Below are 18415 nucleotides of genomic sequence, written 5' to 3'. Positions count from 1 at the left end.
ACTATTGTGTGAAATGGAGTAATCTACCATGCTAACACAAGAATATAGGTCTATTTGGGATTCAATACAATGAAAGAATCAATTAAAGCCATCAGGAGAGCAAGATCCTGTAAAAGTTAATCAGTCTTCTGCTAGTCTGATTTTAGCCTACATTTGTTTCTGCCTATATTTTTGCAAATTGGCACAAATTAAATTAGCTTTTAGCATTTCCTGATGGCAATGTGCCCATGGATGTACAGATAACCGTCATTGGATTACTTTGATACTTCTATTCTTCTATTTCTTTATGGACATTTATTCATGAGATAATGGTATTCTTGGGAAGTGTCGGTCACACTGAATGATGTCAATGTGTGTTTGATGTCTATGTGTGTTTGATGTCTATGTATTCAGATTTCACTGAGTTATGACTCAGAGAAGGAGCAACTTTGCAGCAACTTTGCCTCACCTTCAGTTCCCCTGTGTGCATTACAGACCATATCCTGTAATTTCACAGTGGTTCATTGTTTGGGATGGACTTTCTCTTAAATGACAGACTAGCACAGTGCAAATGTAATTCACCACTTTTTCCTGTAATGTTAATCTTGTCTGAATGGGGCTTTACATTGCTATTGTATGCATAAATATGCATATAAATAACACAAGACACGATGAGGCTAACCAAAAACTACTGGAAATATGAACATTAAGTGTATTACACAAACATGGAACAACACACAAGTACAACATACTGTGCATGCACTACTGTTGACACTACACATATTCCATATTGTTTTAATTTGGTGAAATGAGCACAAAACGATCCACACATGGAGACAGCAGGTAAACAGGGTGTGTTCACTTCAGCCTGGTTCTGAAGAAGACTGCTCTGCACGTCATTTGTTTTTTAGTTTGTGGCCAAGAAAATATAACACTGTTACACTGCATGTGCGCACGTCCCATACATGCACACAATCATATGCACTCACCATCTTTGTTTTAACCAGTTTTTCTATGGCGCTAACCAGCTCTGCAGCGCTGGGCACCTCAGAGGACGACTGCAGAGACGTTAGCAAGGACGAAGACTGAGTGAGGAAGAGGAGAGGGGGATCAAAAGCGACAGCATGTTAGAAAGATTGGAAGTGAAGGTGATAAGGCAGTTGGTGGGGGAAGAAAGAAGAGTTAAAGGTAAGAAAATAAAAGGAATAAAAACAGCACTGAAAGAGAGAAAAGCTGTTAGCTAGCAGAGGACAACAGAGCTGATGTATAGGATTTATACCAACTACAGCTAATATAAACCTAAATCCAATTAAATAATCATTATTTAAAAGAAAAAAACTAAATTAAATAAATCAAAATAAAAGTGAAATGCACAAAAAAACCCACAAAATTAAAATAGAAAATAGGAAATGGAGAATATTATTAAAGAAACATATTAATGAAAAATGTATATCAAATAACACAGATAGAATAGAATGAATATAACAACAAGGTCAAATTGAAGTTTATCAGTACGAAGCATATTAATGCAAAAGCTGCTTGGGGTTAGTGGACTCAGACATGGTTTTAGAGAAACAGATTAACTGGTCAGATAAAATCTAAATAAAATATATCTAAAGCAGACTTCATCAGGAGAAACCTGTGCAGTGAAACCTCCCTCCCTCCCTCCTTTCCTCTCTCTCACCTTATCGTCCTGAGCTGAGGGGTCCTTGATGATCTCCATGGGGGGAGGCAGAGGGGTGTGAGCCTCCTCGTCCTGCTCCTCTTCCCCGCCGCTCTGCATCCCAGAGGACGTCTTAGAGAGGAGGTTACCGTCCTTACTGAGGACTCTCTGAAAGAGACACAATACAGACTCAGTTAGAAATGAACAATGATCAACTTACCACCTTATAGCTTAACTGATCACACTGATTGACCATTAACTATTAGACTAATCAAACAAAAAACATTGCAGCTGTTCTTCCCAGAATAAGTTGATTTAAAATGAGTAATAGAGCATGAAGCTGCTGAGTCAAGCGTCATTGTATGTAGTTTGAGGAAGAATCACTGATAAATAACTTGTCATGTTCTGGTCAGACTTGATTGCTTCTTTTTTTTTTCATTGCCTTTAGTTGATAGGAACAGCTGTAGAGTGACAGGAAACGGGGGGGAGAGAGAGGGAATGACTCGCAGCAAAGGGTCACAGGTTGGACTCGAACCCGTGGACGCTACAGAAAGGACTCGACCTTGGTACAGGGCGCACCAGCTCTACCAGGTGAGATACCAGGGGGCCTCATGTTGATTGTTTCTAGAATAAAAGTGTCTGAGCTTGTGAGCCAGTTTTGGCAGGCTTTTCATTCAAATGCAAAAGCTGTGTGTCACTGAGTTTGTTCAGTGAATGCAGCTTTAATTAGTCTTACACTTTCTAAATGCAAAGTAGTTTGAGCTTGAACGGCCGCTAACACACGTACTGAGCAATGCTATATAGTACGACAGTGTTTAAAGCACATGTCACCGCTATGAAGACTTTGGATAGGTTCTATTATGCATATTGCTCCCACCCAGTTTTAGGAACAAAAGTTGTCTGAAGTTGAAACTCCTCAGTCTCTATTGAGTGAAGTGTTTAGAGACTGGCTTGTGGGTCTAAGGTTTAAGTGGCAAAACATTTACTAATGGAATGGACTGCACTTATACAGCGCCTTTTCTAGTCTTGCAACCACTTAAAGCACTTTGCTTTTACATTCACACACAATAATATTAACATTGACAACATGAAACTAATAATGTAACTTACACAACTAAATCCTTTTTTTTATCATTGACTTTAGGGACAAATTATATGGATATTTCATATTATATTCAATGCAGATTATTTCCTGTAAATATTGTTACAAATATATACATATTTCATAGGCTTCTTTTTTTGACAAATTCTGTGTTTTCTTGATGCTTGACCATTGTTCTATTAGCTCTTCAGTTGTTGCAGGACAAGGCTGTTTATCAGAGAGTGAAGGCTCTGAATACAGCTTGTGTTCATGTCTTTATTCCTTAAAATCAAGATGAACCCTGTGAACCTTCGACAACCCCTAGTTGGGATCCCAACCTTTTAGGCTGGGAACCACTGCCCTACAGCATAAACAAAACCTAGCTTTGAGTTTGAATTTATCTGTTGAATACATCAATCAAATCATTTATTCCCCCGATCTTAATTTGTGTCAAACTTCTGTACCTGATCCTTCTCAGATACTACATCTCTTTAATAGTCATGAAACTAAAGTAGCAAAGAAAAACAGCATTATTTTCATTGGACTGACATGTTATCTAGTTTTTTATGGTTGGTTATGGTTGGTTTATTTTCAGGCTTTCAGATGCCAAAAAAGTTGCCAAGAAATGAGGACATGGACATACATTTATGTCAGCAAGAAACTGATGTGACAGTATCGTAAATTTTAAATAAAAAATGCTCAAAGAAGTCCCGAGGTACTGTCAGTAATCAGTGAGTAATGCAGGAGTTTGATCACAAGTTTGTGTGTGTGGGTGTATTTGTGTGCCAGAGAGAAAGAAAGCCCTTACACACAGAAAGAGGAACTTAAGCTGTGTACTGCCTATTACGTAACTGTAGATGGTATTAATAAATCTCTTTATAACTCCATGACATGTGTAGACAGGCACAGATAAAACAGAGTTTAGTAAAACAGAGTTTAGTAAAACAGAGTTTAGTGACACATATCTTGTAGCACTTTACAGACCCAATTAATGCTGCTTTGACAATATACATTATGCATGCTAGGTGTAGGCCAAACACTAGTGATACAAACACACCTTTAACAGCATCAGAAATGCAATGACAGATTTAGTGGTGGTCGGGTGTTAAAGACCTCGGAGAGTTATAGCAGTTCATTTTTACATTGAGTGGTTTACCACTCAGCTATAAAACATTTCCAGAAGGCCACAATTTCATCTGTAAGAGAAAACTAGACACCTTCAGAGCTGTTGTATATTGTATATCTATGTATATTTTTACGTTTGATGGATCTACTTTAGCAGTTGTTTTTTGCCAACTTGCTCTGAGAAAGACGGCTAAGTGTATTGCCAGAAATATTTTCCTGCAAGAAATGTTCAGAGCTAAGAATAGCTTCGACTCAGCTCAGCGAAAAACACTGAAATAGTCTCTTGAAAGGCGGAATGACCTTAAGCTATGAAATGTCAACAGTTTTGTGAAATACCATTTATCGAAAACCAAACCACAGCGGTAAAAAGCTCACTGCTTACCTCATCGATGATGTCATCATGCAGGGCAAGGTCAGTGTGTCCCAGGTCAATACTCTTCCTGCTTTCCTCTCTTCCTGTTCCCGGTCCTGTCAATCAATCAGTCGAGCAGTCAGTCAGTTCAATGCTGACAGATGTTAAAACATTTTAACAAGGTTCATTTCTGTACATATACATATAGCTTTTCTCATCTTGATAGAACGACATTGGCATTAGAAGAATTGTATTGGTAGTTTTTCACATAATAGCTCATTAAAAAGAAATGACCTCAACTTTGCGTCTCTGCCAGACTTGAAAGAAGTAATCTATAATAGTAATTTACAGTGGACATTTCGTCACAATCATTATGTCAAAGTCGTGTTATAGTGCAGTTGCAAGCAGGAACTTGCATATGAAAACTTTCCCTGTTGGTGCGTTCAAGAACACTGACATTTGAAATTTCATAGTCAGCCACGTTTTTTTAACACAAGACAAAAGAATTTGTACTACATACTGCTGTTAGGGCTCAGTCAAATTCTTTTTAAACTTTCATTGTGTGTTTTTTTTTTCTTCTTCTTTGCTAAAGGAATTACCGCGACGTACTGTGTTGGAGTGTGAACCACCAAGCGAAAATGCAAAGAAACAGAAATTATTTAAGAGGTGCATGATTATTTACACGATATTGTCATATGTGTATTATTAACACAATATCAATATTGCAACCCTTGCAACAGTATAACCAGACAGATTTTCACAACACACTAAAACAAACTGAAACCAAAGGCTACATAAAAGGTAAATCTCTCTTTAGAATTCAGGGTATGCTTTGAAATGTGGCAGAATGCAATCAGAGTGGCCTCTTAGCTCAGTAAAGTCTCCTTACAGTGCTGCTGCTCAGTTTTCTACAGAGTTATGTAGACAGAGCTGAACATGTGGTCCAAGTACGACTGGAACTTGTCAGTAATGTGTTATTTTGTGCTGTGCTTTTGTTTGTTGTTGAACTGTTTATTTCTGCTCGTCTTACCTGTCTTCTTCTGTTTGTTATTGGGGAGCTTCTTGACCGAGCTGCCATGGCTGAGACGGCGGACTGGACTGGTCAGCCATTTTCTCAGAGTGTTTCCGGAGCGTTTGGGACCAGGAGAGCTGGACTGCAGCGAGCTGAGGGACGGCTGCGGCTGGAGGTTCGCTACTGACTCCGTCTTTCCATCAGAACTGCTGACGGGATAGTTTTCTGAAAGAAATTAGATAGAAATCACATTTTAGTAAGATATATCATCAATTCAAAATACATCAGACAGCCCTGTTTCTCTTCCCTTGTTCTGGTACAGGGTTTTAATCTTTCCTGGCTCAGGGTTAAAGTACAAGACATGAAGTTCTTCATGGTGTTCTACAGGTAAATAGAGGAACTTGAGCACTTTTCTAGTCTGGCGCCTTTACACTTCATGACGTCCTGCTCCACTTGCTTTGTTGAGACTCAAACAGAGGTCGGTCTCTGTGTTTGACGTTTACAGTCACGTTAAATCAGCTGACAAGAACATTAAAGTTCACACGCTCCAACATCATCGACCGTTAATCACATTACTGAGGTTTTCACCCTGTCAGTTACTTTAATAAATCAGACAGCAGTTCTCTTTGTTTGTGTGTGGTAATAATTGACAGTCTTTTCATCAGCTCCAGCCACATGCATGTAAGCTTTCATTTTCATGAGTCATATCTTTATTTCAAATATTAAAAAATTCAAAAGACCTTAAGCTCTTTAACTTTTAATTAAACTACAGTCAGAACTACATAAAATATATTTTTATTAAATCTTTATTTGAGGTTCCATACAACTTAATGGGAATTTGTAATATTGTTTAAACTAGCCTAAATGTAAGTGGAGATTTAAACCATGTTTCGACTAGTCTTAAATGATCTGCAGATATCCGTTTTCCTCCGCATACATACACATGTGCTTTTGTTAAATATGTTCAGAAACGACAGCATTGTGTTTTGGTTCTTGGTAAGAGAGATCCAGATGATTGTCCCTATTGAAGAAAAACAAAGTCTGTTTAGCAGCTGCTCTCATGTCACACTTGCCTCATCTGATAGAACTGCCACTTGTACCCATGTTGAACATAAATTCCTTCCTTCCTTGCTTTAATATTATATTTGACAGCAGTTCTGTAAAGACATGCACAACTGAATAACAAACTGATTTTTAATTCAACTGAGGCAAAAGGAGAAATATCTGATTGCATTTAAAGTATACCAGGAAGCAGGAAATGTTATCAAACAGACGTTATATGTTGACTGTTACACTAAAATGACTGATATCAGTGCACAGTTGAAACCATTTGATCCGGATCCGGGTGTGAGCCTGTGTGTCTGAGAAAGAAGCGGTAGTCATGTGTCAGGAGTGTGGTAGATCAGCTGCACTCACACAGCTGGGAGCTATGGGCTGTGGCTGCTGTGTGGTTGAATCTATGTGTGCGTTTCAGACAGGAAATGAAAAGTTAAGGGTCAACAGTATCTCCTGAGGTGTTCTGCTGCTTTTTTTTTGGTCACCTTCTTTTCTCTCCCTATTCATGCCCTCCCTCCGTTCCTTTGAATGTCTCTGACTTGTACTCAAATGTCTGTTGCCGAGCTGCAGGCAAAAAGCAAAAAACATGTGATGTTCTGTTATTTCTGTGACGATCAACAATAAAATCACTTTCACTTCCTACATCAGCACCAACAATGTGCAGAAAGAGCGGACTGTGTTTGTGTTAGTTAACATTAGTTGAGCAGTGTGGGTTAATGAGCCAGTATTAGTGGAGTTGTTATCTGACTGTGTCAGCAGTGTGGCACAGATACAACCTTGTGTTCAAAACAGTAGCCAAGGTCACCCAGTGCTACTAAGGTGCCAACTTCTTGAGATAGAGATAAACACATGGCAGAACAAGAATCTGACACTGCAGAGAGGTGGAGGGGGCACTGCTGAATAGGCCTGTCATAACTGCTTGTGTTGGACGATGGAATATTGTTGAGGTATTATAAACGATATGTCACTTTAAGACCATTTTATGCCACTGGTATAATGATAAGCATAATAATACAAGTACACCCTTTAAAATTCACTTTTAATTCAAACGGATTTTCAGACAGTGGAATTGGAATGTGAAAAAAAAAAAAATCAAAACAAAACATAAATAAAACCACACAACCAACACAACCCTCTCTAACCACCACTGCCCATGTTAACAAAAACAAACACTTACCTGCCAGTGTGGAGAAAAGAATTCTCAGATGTACTCTACCCTAATTTGGTGCTTGGTGGGTGTTGTTGGCTAAATTGTTGGTGACATTCTTAAAGGACATTCTTAAAGGACATGCTGATATATATATATATATATATATATATATATATATATATATATATATAGATATATATATATATATATATATATATATATATATATATATATATAAATAATACAATAAATTAATAAATAAGGTAATTATTGTGACGGGTCTGCTACTAAATATATCTACAAAACTTGACCCCAACTGGTGCTTGACAGTTCAGACCATCCATTTACCACTGGTGGAGGCCTGCTGGGGAAACCTGTACAGACTCGGAAGGCATTTATATAAAAAGGTGTTTACATTTTTATTTAATTTACTATAAATACATAAATAAATAAATAAATATATATATATATATATATACACACACACACACACACACACACACACACACACACACACACACACACACACACACACACACACACACACACACACACACACACACACACACCTTTGTTGCCTTTTCCTTTGTAACTGACTGCAATTCCTTTGTGCTTGTAAGATTACATTACTATGGCCTGAGAGTTCAACAATGCAGACAGGCCAACCTGCCCAAAGGGCAAATCAGGGAAATATCTACAGGGCTGGCCAAAAGCTAAAGCACAAACAACTAAACATCACCCAGTATCTGACACCTCTCCAAAGCAACAATTCAACATATTTTAGTTTCAGAAAACCTTATCTTGGGAATGTTCTCTAAAGTCCAACTGTCTGTAACCTTAAGACAGTCTTGATTAACAGATACTGCTATTAGAAACATGAGTAGTCTCTCAGTCACATGGTTTCCACAACCTTGCTTATCTCTGTACATTTTCAAGAATGCCTGTAATGCCTGATACAGTGTGAAAGAAAAAAACTGCCAGCGAGCAATAAGATGAAAGTTAGAGAAAGCCCTTTATTTGAGCGTGATATAGCATTTTGGCAAGATTGTTTCTTATTGTTATCAAATCATTTGCACGTAGACTGCCAGAACATATCCTCCATTTATCTCCAACAGTGTGTGGAATACTACCCAACATGACCAGGACTTGGTTTGGATTTAATCAGAGTGTGTTTGTACGCACTCCACCAGCTCTGTTAGCTGGTCCACAGCAGAGTTAACTGACAGTAATCGGCCCAATGACTGTACCGAACCTCCCCCTATCTCTGTGTCGTCAACGTTTTGGTGGTTACGTCCTGGAGTGCCACTGAGCAAATCCAGTCATGTGTTCTTAAGAGAGGGAACATGTCATAGGTCACCTGTGTGTGCGCTTTCAACAGAACCACTGTTAGTCACTGAGTGGCCTTGACAGCTGGCTGACCACAGAAACTCATCAAGGACTCCAGTACACACACACACACACACACACACACACACACACACACACACACACACACGCACGCGCACGCACGCACGCACGCTCTGAGCGCTGAGCTAAAAAAGTCTTTTCGAAACCAAACCATTTCCATGCCAGAGAGGTAGACCCACGTCTCGGCACTAAATCATCTGAAGTACCGGTAGCTTCAGGGACTGGAGGTGTTTGCATTTTCTCTCTACCATCACAATGCGCTGCTAAACTGTTGCAAGGAGGATGCTAGCGAGAGGTCATGTGATCATAAGTAATTTAAATACTCGATAATGGAAAAAACATTGTCAAAACAACAATGACGATATTATCGCAAACGATATATATCGCCCACCTCTATCTGGGAAGTCCTTGTTGGAAACTGTTGGAAAAGGGCAGGCACTTTAAAAAATACTGGGCAGGGGATTGGATGACCCATCAGTCTATTACCGTCTATCAAGAGCGAACTTCAACCAGTCAGATCAATGAACCATATAACGTGGTCAAACTTGTACTGAAGCCAGTAGAGAAGAGTGAAAACATCTTTTCCATCAAGAAAAGCCTTCAGCGTCGTTCTTTGCTCTTCTGTCAATGAAGGAATACTCTACGCTAACGTCTTTAGCAGCCGCCATTATTGTTTGAGCAAACAGTCACTGCTCACACACACCTGACTTTAAACCACGCCGGTGGCTGCAAGTAGCGTTAATTGGTGTCTTGAAGCCTGGCCACTGTTATCTCATGAATCCAGCTGCCATGCAAGGTTAAAAAACAGCAGCATGACCAAAAAAAAAAAATACTATGAACACAATGTTCACTTATTTGGCGTTTCCAAAGCTTTCACACACAGCTCGTAGCCTTCCTCAGCAGATGGAGTGGCTCAGGTGTGATGGTTCAGTTGTTGAAACCTAATTGGTATGCTGTTGTAAAGTATTTGTGATTTGTACTAAATGGCTGACAATACAAATTCCACCATGTTTTGTCATCCAGCAAACAAGATGATCCGGTCATGATACATCTTCATGTCTGGGAAACAATTCCACAGTTACACCTCTGGCCTCAGATAAGGAGGAGGAACTAACATTTCACTGGAACACAAATGACAAAAATTAACTAACCCTGATGCAACATGGGTTGTCCTTGACAATGTCGCTTTATATGTGATAAAAATGCCAGACTATAATAGTTGTTCCAGACATCCAGGTTTGTATATCATCCTCTACTGTATCTGTTCCTGGAAGCAGCACGCTCACAGCAAAACAACAACTTTCTGACATAGCGCTACAGCTGGGAATCCCTCTTACACCTTACAAGCTACACACACTTCCTACTGCATGCTACTTGACAGATAAGGTTGTTTTAGAATGGAATAAGTGTCTTTTTAGAAATCGGTGGTCATCATTAACTGAGGTCCATGTTCATTTAAGAAGAGATATTGAGAGAGGGAGTAATGCAGATATAGTACTCGGGGTAACACTGAATAGTGTGTGTACTGCAGAGTACAGCAGTGTCACACTGACGGCCAAAGTCAGGTGAGACCAAACAAGGAAGCTTTTGTTCTGCAGCCGACAGAAAGACAGACTGTCTACTGTTAAAATCCCCATCACTCACTATCTTTAATCACAAGCGCGCACACAAACACACACACACACACATCTGATGTCCAGTCGGTAGATACTAAACCACGGTCTGAATGCAACAGAACAGGGTTTTTGTCTCCCTTTCGCTCGCTCTCACACACTCGGTTTCACTCTTTAATCACTCACATCACTCCTCAACACTCACACACTCACACACTCACACACTCACTCACTCACTCACTCACACACTCACTCACTCACTCACACACACACACACACACACACACACACACACACACACACACACACACACACTTTGTCTATGAATGGCTGTATTGACACACACACACAGTATCACACACACACACTCCACACACACACACACACACACACACACACACACACTTTGTCTATGAATGGCTGTATTGACAAGAGAGTATTACAACTCAAGCTCCACACACACACACACACACACACACAAACACTCTCTCCTCCTCTTTGAATACCTGACTTTGTGTTTTGTCTTTGTCCGGAAGCTTTTTGATATAGCTGATGCGCATCTGCCTCAACCACTAACACAGGAAGGGAATCAAACCTAAAAAAAAGCTTCTTTTACTTATTGGTTTATTTGACCTTTTCCCTCTACTTTTTAAACTGATTGAGGTTACTCTGATATATTTCTCCACATACAGTATGTAACAGTTGTTGTGTTTCCTGCTGTGAGAGGACACTGTTCACCATTTACAGGAACCAAGGTCCTCTTTTAGCAAAGATAGCCAGTAATGGAAAATGAACAGGAGTACAGGGGAATTCAAATGGGCTGCTGATACCCTTCAAGTCCCTAAAACAATTAAAGAAAAAATGAAATAAAAGGTACACTATACACAACAAAAGCAACACAAATATTAGACTATAAATCCCTGGTCTTGGGAATACATTTATATAGCGCTTTTATCCATCATTCTCACACACACACACACACACACACACACACACACACACACACACACACACACACACACACACACACACACACACACACACACACACACACACACACACACGAGGACCTGCTCTACCTGCTGAAATGAAACAGGATTCCAGTTACCAAAATAGCACAGGAAAAATGCATGCAACATGAACCAAACGCATTACTAACATGAGGGTAGCAGAGAATAAAAGACACAGTATGGTATTTGTAAATGCAGTACGTGAAAATTACTACTGCTGTAGTTAGTCTTTCCCTCTGCCCGCCTGCCCCCATCATGCTTTTTTATCAATGACAGGAAAAGACAGTTATCTGGGATGATGACATTCCTCTCATACCTCTCTCTCTCTCTCTCACATATCTCTCTCTCTCTCTCCATATATGACAACACACACAGCCAGACTACCTACACCAACAAAAATACTGACAATTATTATGGTAGCACTCTGATGACACGTGTTTATCCACCGCAAACATATATGAGGCTTGAAAGCATATGTATCAGGAAAGTAATTAAAACTTCTGATGAGATTAAAATGGATATGTGTTTGTAGTGTGGATACGAACATCTGATTATGTGCAGAGAGGCACACACACAGAGTCCCTATGGTTCCTGATCAAAAGGAAGCTGTGCAGATAAAAGGATCTTTAATTTAGTCTTCAAAGCAGCAGCATCGTGAGTCTATACAGTAATACAAGAAGGTTACATAAGGGCCTGTTACATGGTAGCAAAATATACATATGTATTTTCAGTTTCAACTCTGACTTGAGAAGACTTCAGTATCTTTCTTGTCTACAATCTTTGTTTCACTTTAAATCGCTCTCTTCATTTCTTCCTCTCACACACTCTCCATCTGCACTCTGCTGTTTTACATTTGATTCGACCCTGAACTGAGTCACAACCCCTGAACTGCGGTCCTTGTAACAGCAGTAGAAGTAGAATAAGCAGTGGAGGTCCACTTTTCCTAAACCAAATCAAGAGGTTTTGGTGCCTAAACGTACAAACACTGTGGCCTAAGCAAGCTTTATTTTGAAAGCCTATTTAGATGTTGCATATTAATTATTGCTAACTTGACACTGCCACGCCTAGGCGAAGCAAAATGTGACACTGCCAAGGTGGACCAGCGTGTGTATTACATACAGGGTTTTTCTTTAAATGCAGAATATTTAGATAGATATTTAGAAGATAGTTTGATGAGCTTGTTACGCAGAGAATTCTCTCTATGTCAAACCACATGTTCACAGCTACTTCTTTTAACTAGAAAGCCAGCATCACAGCCATTACTGGACTTATTGTCTGTTCCTGCAGGCCACGGCTCCTCACCAAACATCCACACTGTCTCCAATTTTTACTTATAAAATGTTGGCTTGCTCTTTGAAAATTAGGTCCTCTTTGATTCAGACACCAACACAGACTGGTTCTCTTTCAACAAATTATTGACATACTGTAGTAACTAAGCTCATTCATGGAACATGTCAACCACAGCAGTAAAGTCAACCCCGTTCTTTCAATTAACTCCAGAGCTCTCTGGATTTCATAGTAAAAGCTACTCTCAGCTTGGTTAAGAAGACTGAAGAGAAAGCTCTCAGTGCTTTTGGGAGGAGCCCTTGTGGTAAGAAAAAAACACTTTGTGACAATAGGCTAGAAAACACTCTTCAGGGAACCTTGGAGACTTTACGGGAAATACTCTTGGAAACACTGATTAGCTAGAACTGAGAGACGCTACAGAATCCTATCTAGTGGCACAAATAAAAACATTTAACAAAACATGTAGAAATTAAAAGTGGAGGGGAAGTGGAAGTGAAAGTGGATAACTAAGAAAAGGCATCTCCTAACCTTACTCCTACCTGGACAATTATCCGCAGCGTGCTGGCTCACTGAGTCTACGGTAGAAATGAAATCCAGAATATGGCAGCTGGTTTTGTCCTGTTACTATTCAGAGTCATCGACGCCATCTGCACCTGTTTTATGTACACAGCCCTTATATTGAAGATTTTGATAAAAATAGGTACTTAAAGCTTTAATTAAATCTAGATACTTACTCCACTGTTGCTAATGCTGCCAACCCTTCAGAGTGACCACACATCTATCATTATATGTCTTTAAATGACAACTACTGTAGTTTTAGTTCCAATTTAAAACTGAACATACTGAATCCCAGTTGATGAAGCATTGTAGCGTGCTGTCTCTATCCATTATCTCTGCTGAGAGACTGGTGTGTGTGTGTGTGTGTGTGTGTGTGCGTTTGTTTCAGGGTCAGAGCAGTTTCCTGCCCATCTTCAGGTTTAATGGGTAATGGATGGGTTGTAAGATCACTTTACACCCCAGTTAATCGCTCAGCCACTGTGCGAGGAAGTGCTTCTGTGTGAGGAAGTGCTTCTGTGTGTGTGGAGAAAAACATGCAATATCAACAACAACAAATGACCCCCCCCCACATCAAAGAGACTGAATTCTGTTCATTTACATGCAGATGCACACTGTAATAGACAGATTATGGAAACCAGCCTTGCCACATAAGCTTCAATGCTAAAAACAACAATGTAACCTTTATAACTTTTGTCTCATAAATAAAAAAAAAGCCAGGTTATTTAGGGAGTGCTCTGATATTTTGGAATAGAGAACTGGAAGCAGATTCACGATTCCCCCTAACGCACACACAGATGGAGATGATCACTTTTGCAGTCTGAGAATATGAAAATATTGCCACTGTCCATCACATGTGCACAATGTCGAACATCATCATCAGCACAGTGGCTGTGGAGCCAAAGTCCACTGTCTGTCCACACACAGGTAGTTAACCTTTAGCTGGCCGCATGCTAACCTGCACATAAACACCACACATGTGCTCTTAAAGGGACAGTGCACAGAGAACTGTATTCCTTAGCCTGAAGGTGGTTTTCAGATAACCCACAACTTTCAGTGTGCTGGTCAACACAAGAAAACCACTTCAACCTGCTTCGGTGCATTGATTTGTTGACAGTACATACAGTTGATGGGGTGGCCTGAATTGAGGAGTAATGCGAGCTCCATTCATGTAACTGCAGTGTCAATTTTATAAGAGAACAAGATATATTTTAAAACCCTTATGGAATCATATCTGCAGCAATGACCATACTTTCTTCATTCAGTTTTAGCAAACATTTCTAAGTGATCCCAGTAAGAGCAGATTCCAATAATACAATCCATTCCAAGGTATACATTTAAGGTTTGTATGGACTGCACAGGCAACATGAACCACAGGATTGTGGTTGTGTGAGTGCTGGGCATTAAAATCCCATAAACACCAGACCGACCTTATACATTTTCTCACTACAGTCCACACTCTCCCTCCATGATGGAGAAACAGCAGGCTGATGGGAATAAATGAAGAATCTGCAAAGTATGTGCTGAATTTGACGTATTAAAGGCCTTATTTAGAAAATGTATTTGGATAGTTCTAGCAGTGGTAATAGCAATGGTAATATTACTTTACAAAATTCCTATGTTACTTGTTGAACTGACTCAAGCCTCCAGTACATAATAATGACTTTCATATAGAGTCAGCTATGTTTGTCTGCACCCTAAATGGTCAAAAGAGTTGTTTGTCTGTGCCTTTTGAAATAACCCAAATGACAAAGAATTATAGGAATGTTTTGTCATTGGTCCCCGGTGTTGTCAGACACTTTCCAACAACAAATGACTAATTCTATGAGGAGAGGAAAGTTATTTAACTGACTCCAAGAGGTTTCCTGTTAAGAAAGCAGAACCAGTGGTAGAAGTATTCAAATCCTTTACTTAAATATACTACATGGAGTTTTTAAACTAATTCTGAAACAGTCAATTCAAAATTGACCTACATACAAGTAAAAGTCCTGAATCCAGAATTAAAATGATTTACTTAAAGTATCAAAAGTAAAAGAACCCATTCTGCTGTAGATGTTTAAGGTTGACATCATTTTAACTACTTCATATACTGTTGGGTAGTTTAACATACAGCAATGCATCATATTCTAGAACATCATATGTTTGTAGCAAGGCTGTGCTGTGAGAACCATATCTCTAAAAAGTCAACTTTTCATCAGCTCAGAAAAACAGCCCTGTTTTCAGCATCCATTTTCCAGATAATCCAAGAGGGGTTTTAAATAGTTTATTTAGCTTAAGACGTAGCTCATAAACAAACACTTAATCTTTCAGTTTATCAAAAAAGAAATCTAATTTAAAAAAATCACCAAGCTTGGAGATAATAACTAAAATGTGGAGTAAAATGTCTGCTTCTATGATGTAGTGGAGTAGCATAAGTTGCATAAAATGGAAATACTTAAGTACAACTACCTCAAATTTGTACAATAGTACAGTACTTGAGTAAATGTACTTAATTACATTCCACCACTGAGCATAACAAACAAATACCCATGCTGGGATTTTTCTGGAGAGAATAATCTCCCTGAAAAGCACTTATTACCTTGACCTGCTTTGGACCTCTCTGTGAACCTTACAGTCCCAGTCAGACAACACTTCAAACAAAGGTTCTGCACAGCCCCAACTTTAAATCCTTCTTACAATACGACACCTTACTTACAGAAAGCTAAAAAAAAGCCTCTGTTGTTCTCGCCAAGTCAGACGTAAAGTCTGTCAAATCTGATACCCGAATAGGTTTTTTCATTCATTACAGACAGACAGATCTAATGCTGAAGAACTACACTCAACAGTGAGGCAATTTAGATTCCTGTCATCAGATGTCTGAAAGCTGTTATGTAAACGGGTGACAAACGAGTTCAAAGACAGTCAAGAACCAGACAAACAGCTCCGAATGAAACAGAAACCACAGTGGCTGTTTGTGGGGAGTGCAGTGATTGGGAAATTCAGAAAATGAGTACCGTGATGATTCCAGTGCAATCGGTGGGAATCCTTTTAGGCTCTGTGTGTGTGTGTGTGTGTGTGTGTGTGTGTGTGTGTGTGTGTGTGTGTGTGTGATGCAGGTTATGACAGACACACGCCCTGTGCAGTGGCTGACAGAATTGCAGGCAAACAGATTGCTCAATCCAACATCAGATTCTCAATGAAGACAAAGAAAGAAACTGTCCTCTTCTCTGTCTGTCTGTCTCTCTGTCTGTCTGTCTGTTTGACACAAAACTTCCTCTTTCACAATTTATTTTCAATTCAAATTAGTTTCCCCTGGCACCATAACAATAAACAAAAATAAAATCGAAGAGAACAGGAATTTCTCTCCGTCTGTTTCTTGGTGTCTACCCCTCCTTCATTCAGTCAATCTCTCTCTCTCTGTCTCTCTCTCACACACGCCTCACTTGAGTTGTGTGGAGAATGCTGGCAGCCATTAGAACCCTGTTTTCTGCTTCATCCCTCAGCACACGCAATAAAAACTTCCTAACTTGTAAAGCATGCAACAAACACACACACACACACACACACACACACACACACACACACACACACACACACACACACGTACGTAATACAGACATGCCAACGCACACTAATACACACATTCACAAACACCTGCTTTTTACTGAGCGTCTCTCTCTCTCTCTCTCTCTCTCTCTCTCTCTCTACTCACACACACACACACACACACACACTCTTATATCTCTACATCTCGTCCCACCTGTGCCATTGTAGCAGCAGCAGCAGCAGCGGGTGAGGATCCATCCACAGCAACGCCGGCCTCGCTTCATCCTCACTCACACACACATCATACACTCACACACCTCTCCTCTCTCTCTCTCAATCTCTCTCTCTCTCTCTCACTCACACACACACACACACACACACACACACACTCTCACAGACACACCTCTCTAGCTGTTAAGTCTCACTAACCGGCAGACCAACTTGTAACCAGACTGACTGGGAGAGCCTGTGTGCACCATGAGCTTCAAGTCCACACTGATGAGATTCACCACAGAGAGGGAGAGAGAGAGGGAAAGAGCAAATGAGGTGGGAGGAGGAGGAGATCGAGGAGGAGCCTACACACACACACACACACATATACTTGTCTTTCTTACTCAGACATAGTTGTTGAGTTTCCCTCCCTCCCTCCCTCACATGCACACTTTAGTTCTCTGGAACAGAAGTCAGTGTTAATTATTGTTGAGGGCTACTTTCCCCATTGTGGAGAGCAGGGACTTGGGTTCCAACGCTGTGTGTGGTTTTGTGTGTGTGTCAGCGAGAGAAGTGTCAGAGTGAATGTGTGTCTTAGGCCCTTTTCAGAAATCGACTTTGTAACTTTGCCGGCTCCATCTATCTGTTGAAGTAATGGCTTGTTGGAATTTGGCAGCACAGGTCCCTGTTACGTAAATGTGCTATAATGGCTCTATTCAAATATGGCAGAACCATTACTGAGAGAGCGCTCACACAACATTTGGGAGTGAGCAATGACAGTGCTGGAGAACAGCGGGAAAGTTGGACGACATCACATAAATGGATTCAGAATTTTTATTACAATTGAATTACTATTTTTATGGATGACATGACTGATTGAATGTGAAAGGGGTCGCTCTTAGTGTCAAACCCAAAGATAAAGAATGGACCAACATGAGATGAATCCCCAATACAACTTTAAACTGGTCAATTTCTGAGCTCTCATTGGTTGTTTACGTTCAGGCCCGGTGGATTCTTGCAAATGCCATTAGGAGCACTAGCATGAGCCAGAGGAACCTGATTGTTTCACTGTCAGGATAAAGTGAAAGTTTCAAGTTTCAGAAAACTGGACAAAATATTATTTTTACAAAAAATTACCTGCTGCAGCTTTAAGGTTAATACCATGGTCTGGGTGAATATTTGATTCTGATTGGCTGCAGGGTGTCCATTAATTCTTGATATAGGACAGCTACTATGTAGTTGCAGTCACACTGTTTACAGCTCTAAATTAATGCGTTGAAATAAATGAAAACAAAATCTGAATCTCTTATTTACACTACTGAGCGTAGTGCTTTAGTGCGTCATCCTCTGAACACCACAGGATGGCAACTGTAACACACAAGCCCCTAAC

At 39.9% G+C, this 18415-nt stretch overlaps 1 protein-coding gene across 2 annotated transcripts in view; it reads right to left on the bottom strand.

Annotated features, from left to right (window-relative positions):
• kalrna (kalirin RhoGEF kinase a) overlaps positions 1 to 18415 on the bottom strand; it is a 148795-nt gene that overhangs the window by 24244 nt on the left and 106136 nt on the right. Inside the window, exons 41-44 of one of the 2 annotated variants that reach the window (XM_051403569.1) lie at positions 5231 to 5437; positions 4231 to 4316; positions 1664 to 1810; positions 969 to 1064 (exon numbers count right to left, since the gene is read on the bottom strand). In XM_051403569.1, the coding sequence (XP_051259529.1) occupies positions 969 to 1064; positions 1664 to 1810; positions 4231 to 4316; positions 5231 to 5437 (536 nt within the window). The remainder of the gene's footprint in view (positions 1 to 968; positions 1065 to 1663; positions 1811 to 4230; positions 4317 to 5230; positions 5438 to 18415) is intronic. The other variant, XM_051403571.1, reaches the window with a different exon arrangement.

This window comes from Dicentrarchus labrax, unplaced genomic scaffold (assembly GCF_905237075.1).
Source record: "Dicentrarchus labrax unplaced genomic scaffold, dlabrax2021, whole genome shotgun sequence".
NCBI classification, from domain to species: Eukaryota; Metazoa; Chordata; class Actinopteri; family Moronidae; genus Dicentrarchus; species Dicentrarchus labrax.
Note: the sequence above shows the minus strand (reverse complement) of the source record. Positions and strands in the feature narration are given on the sequence as shown.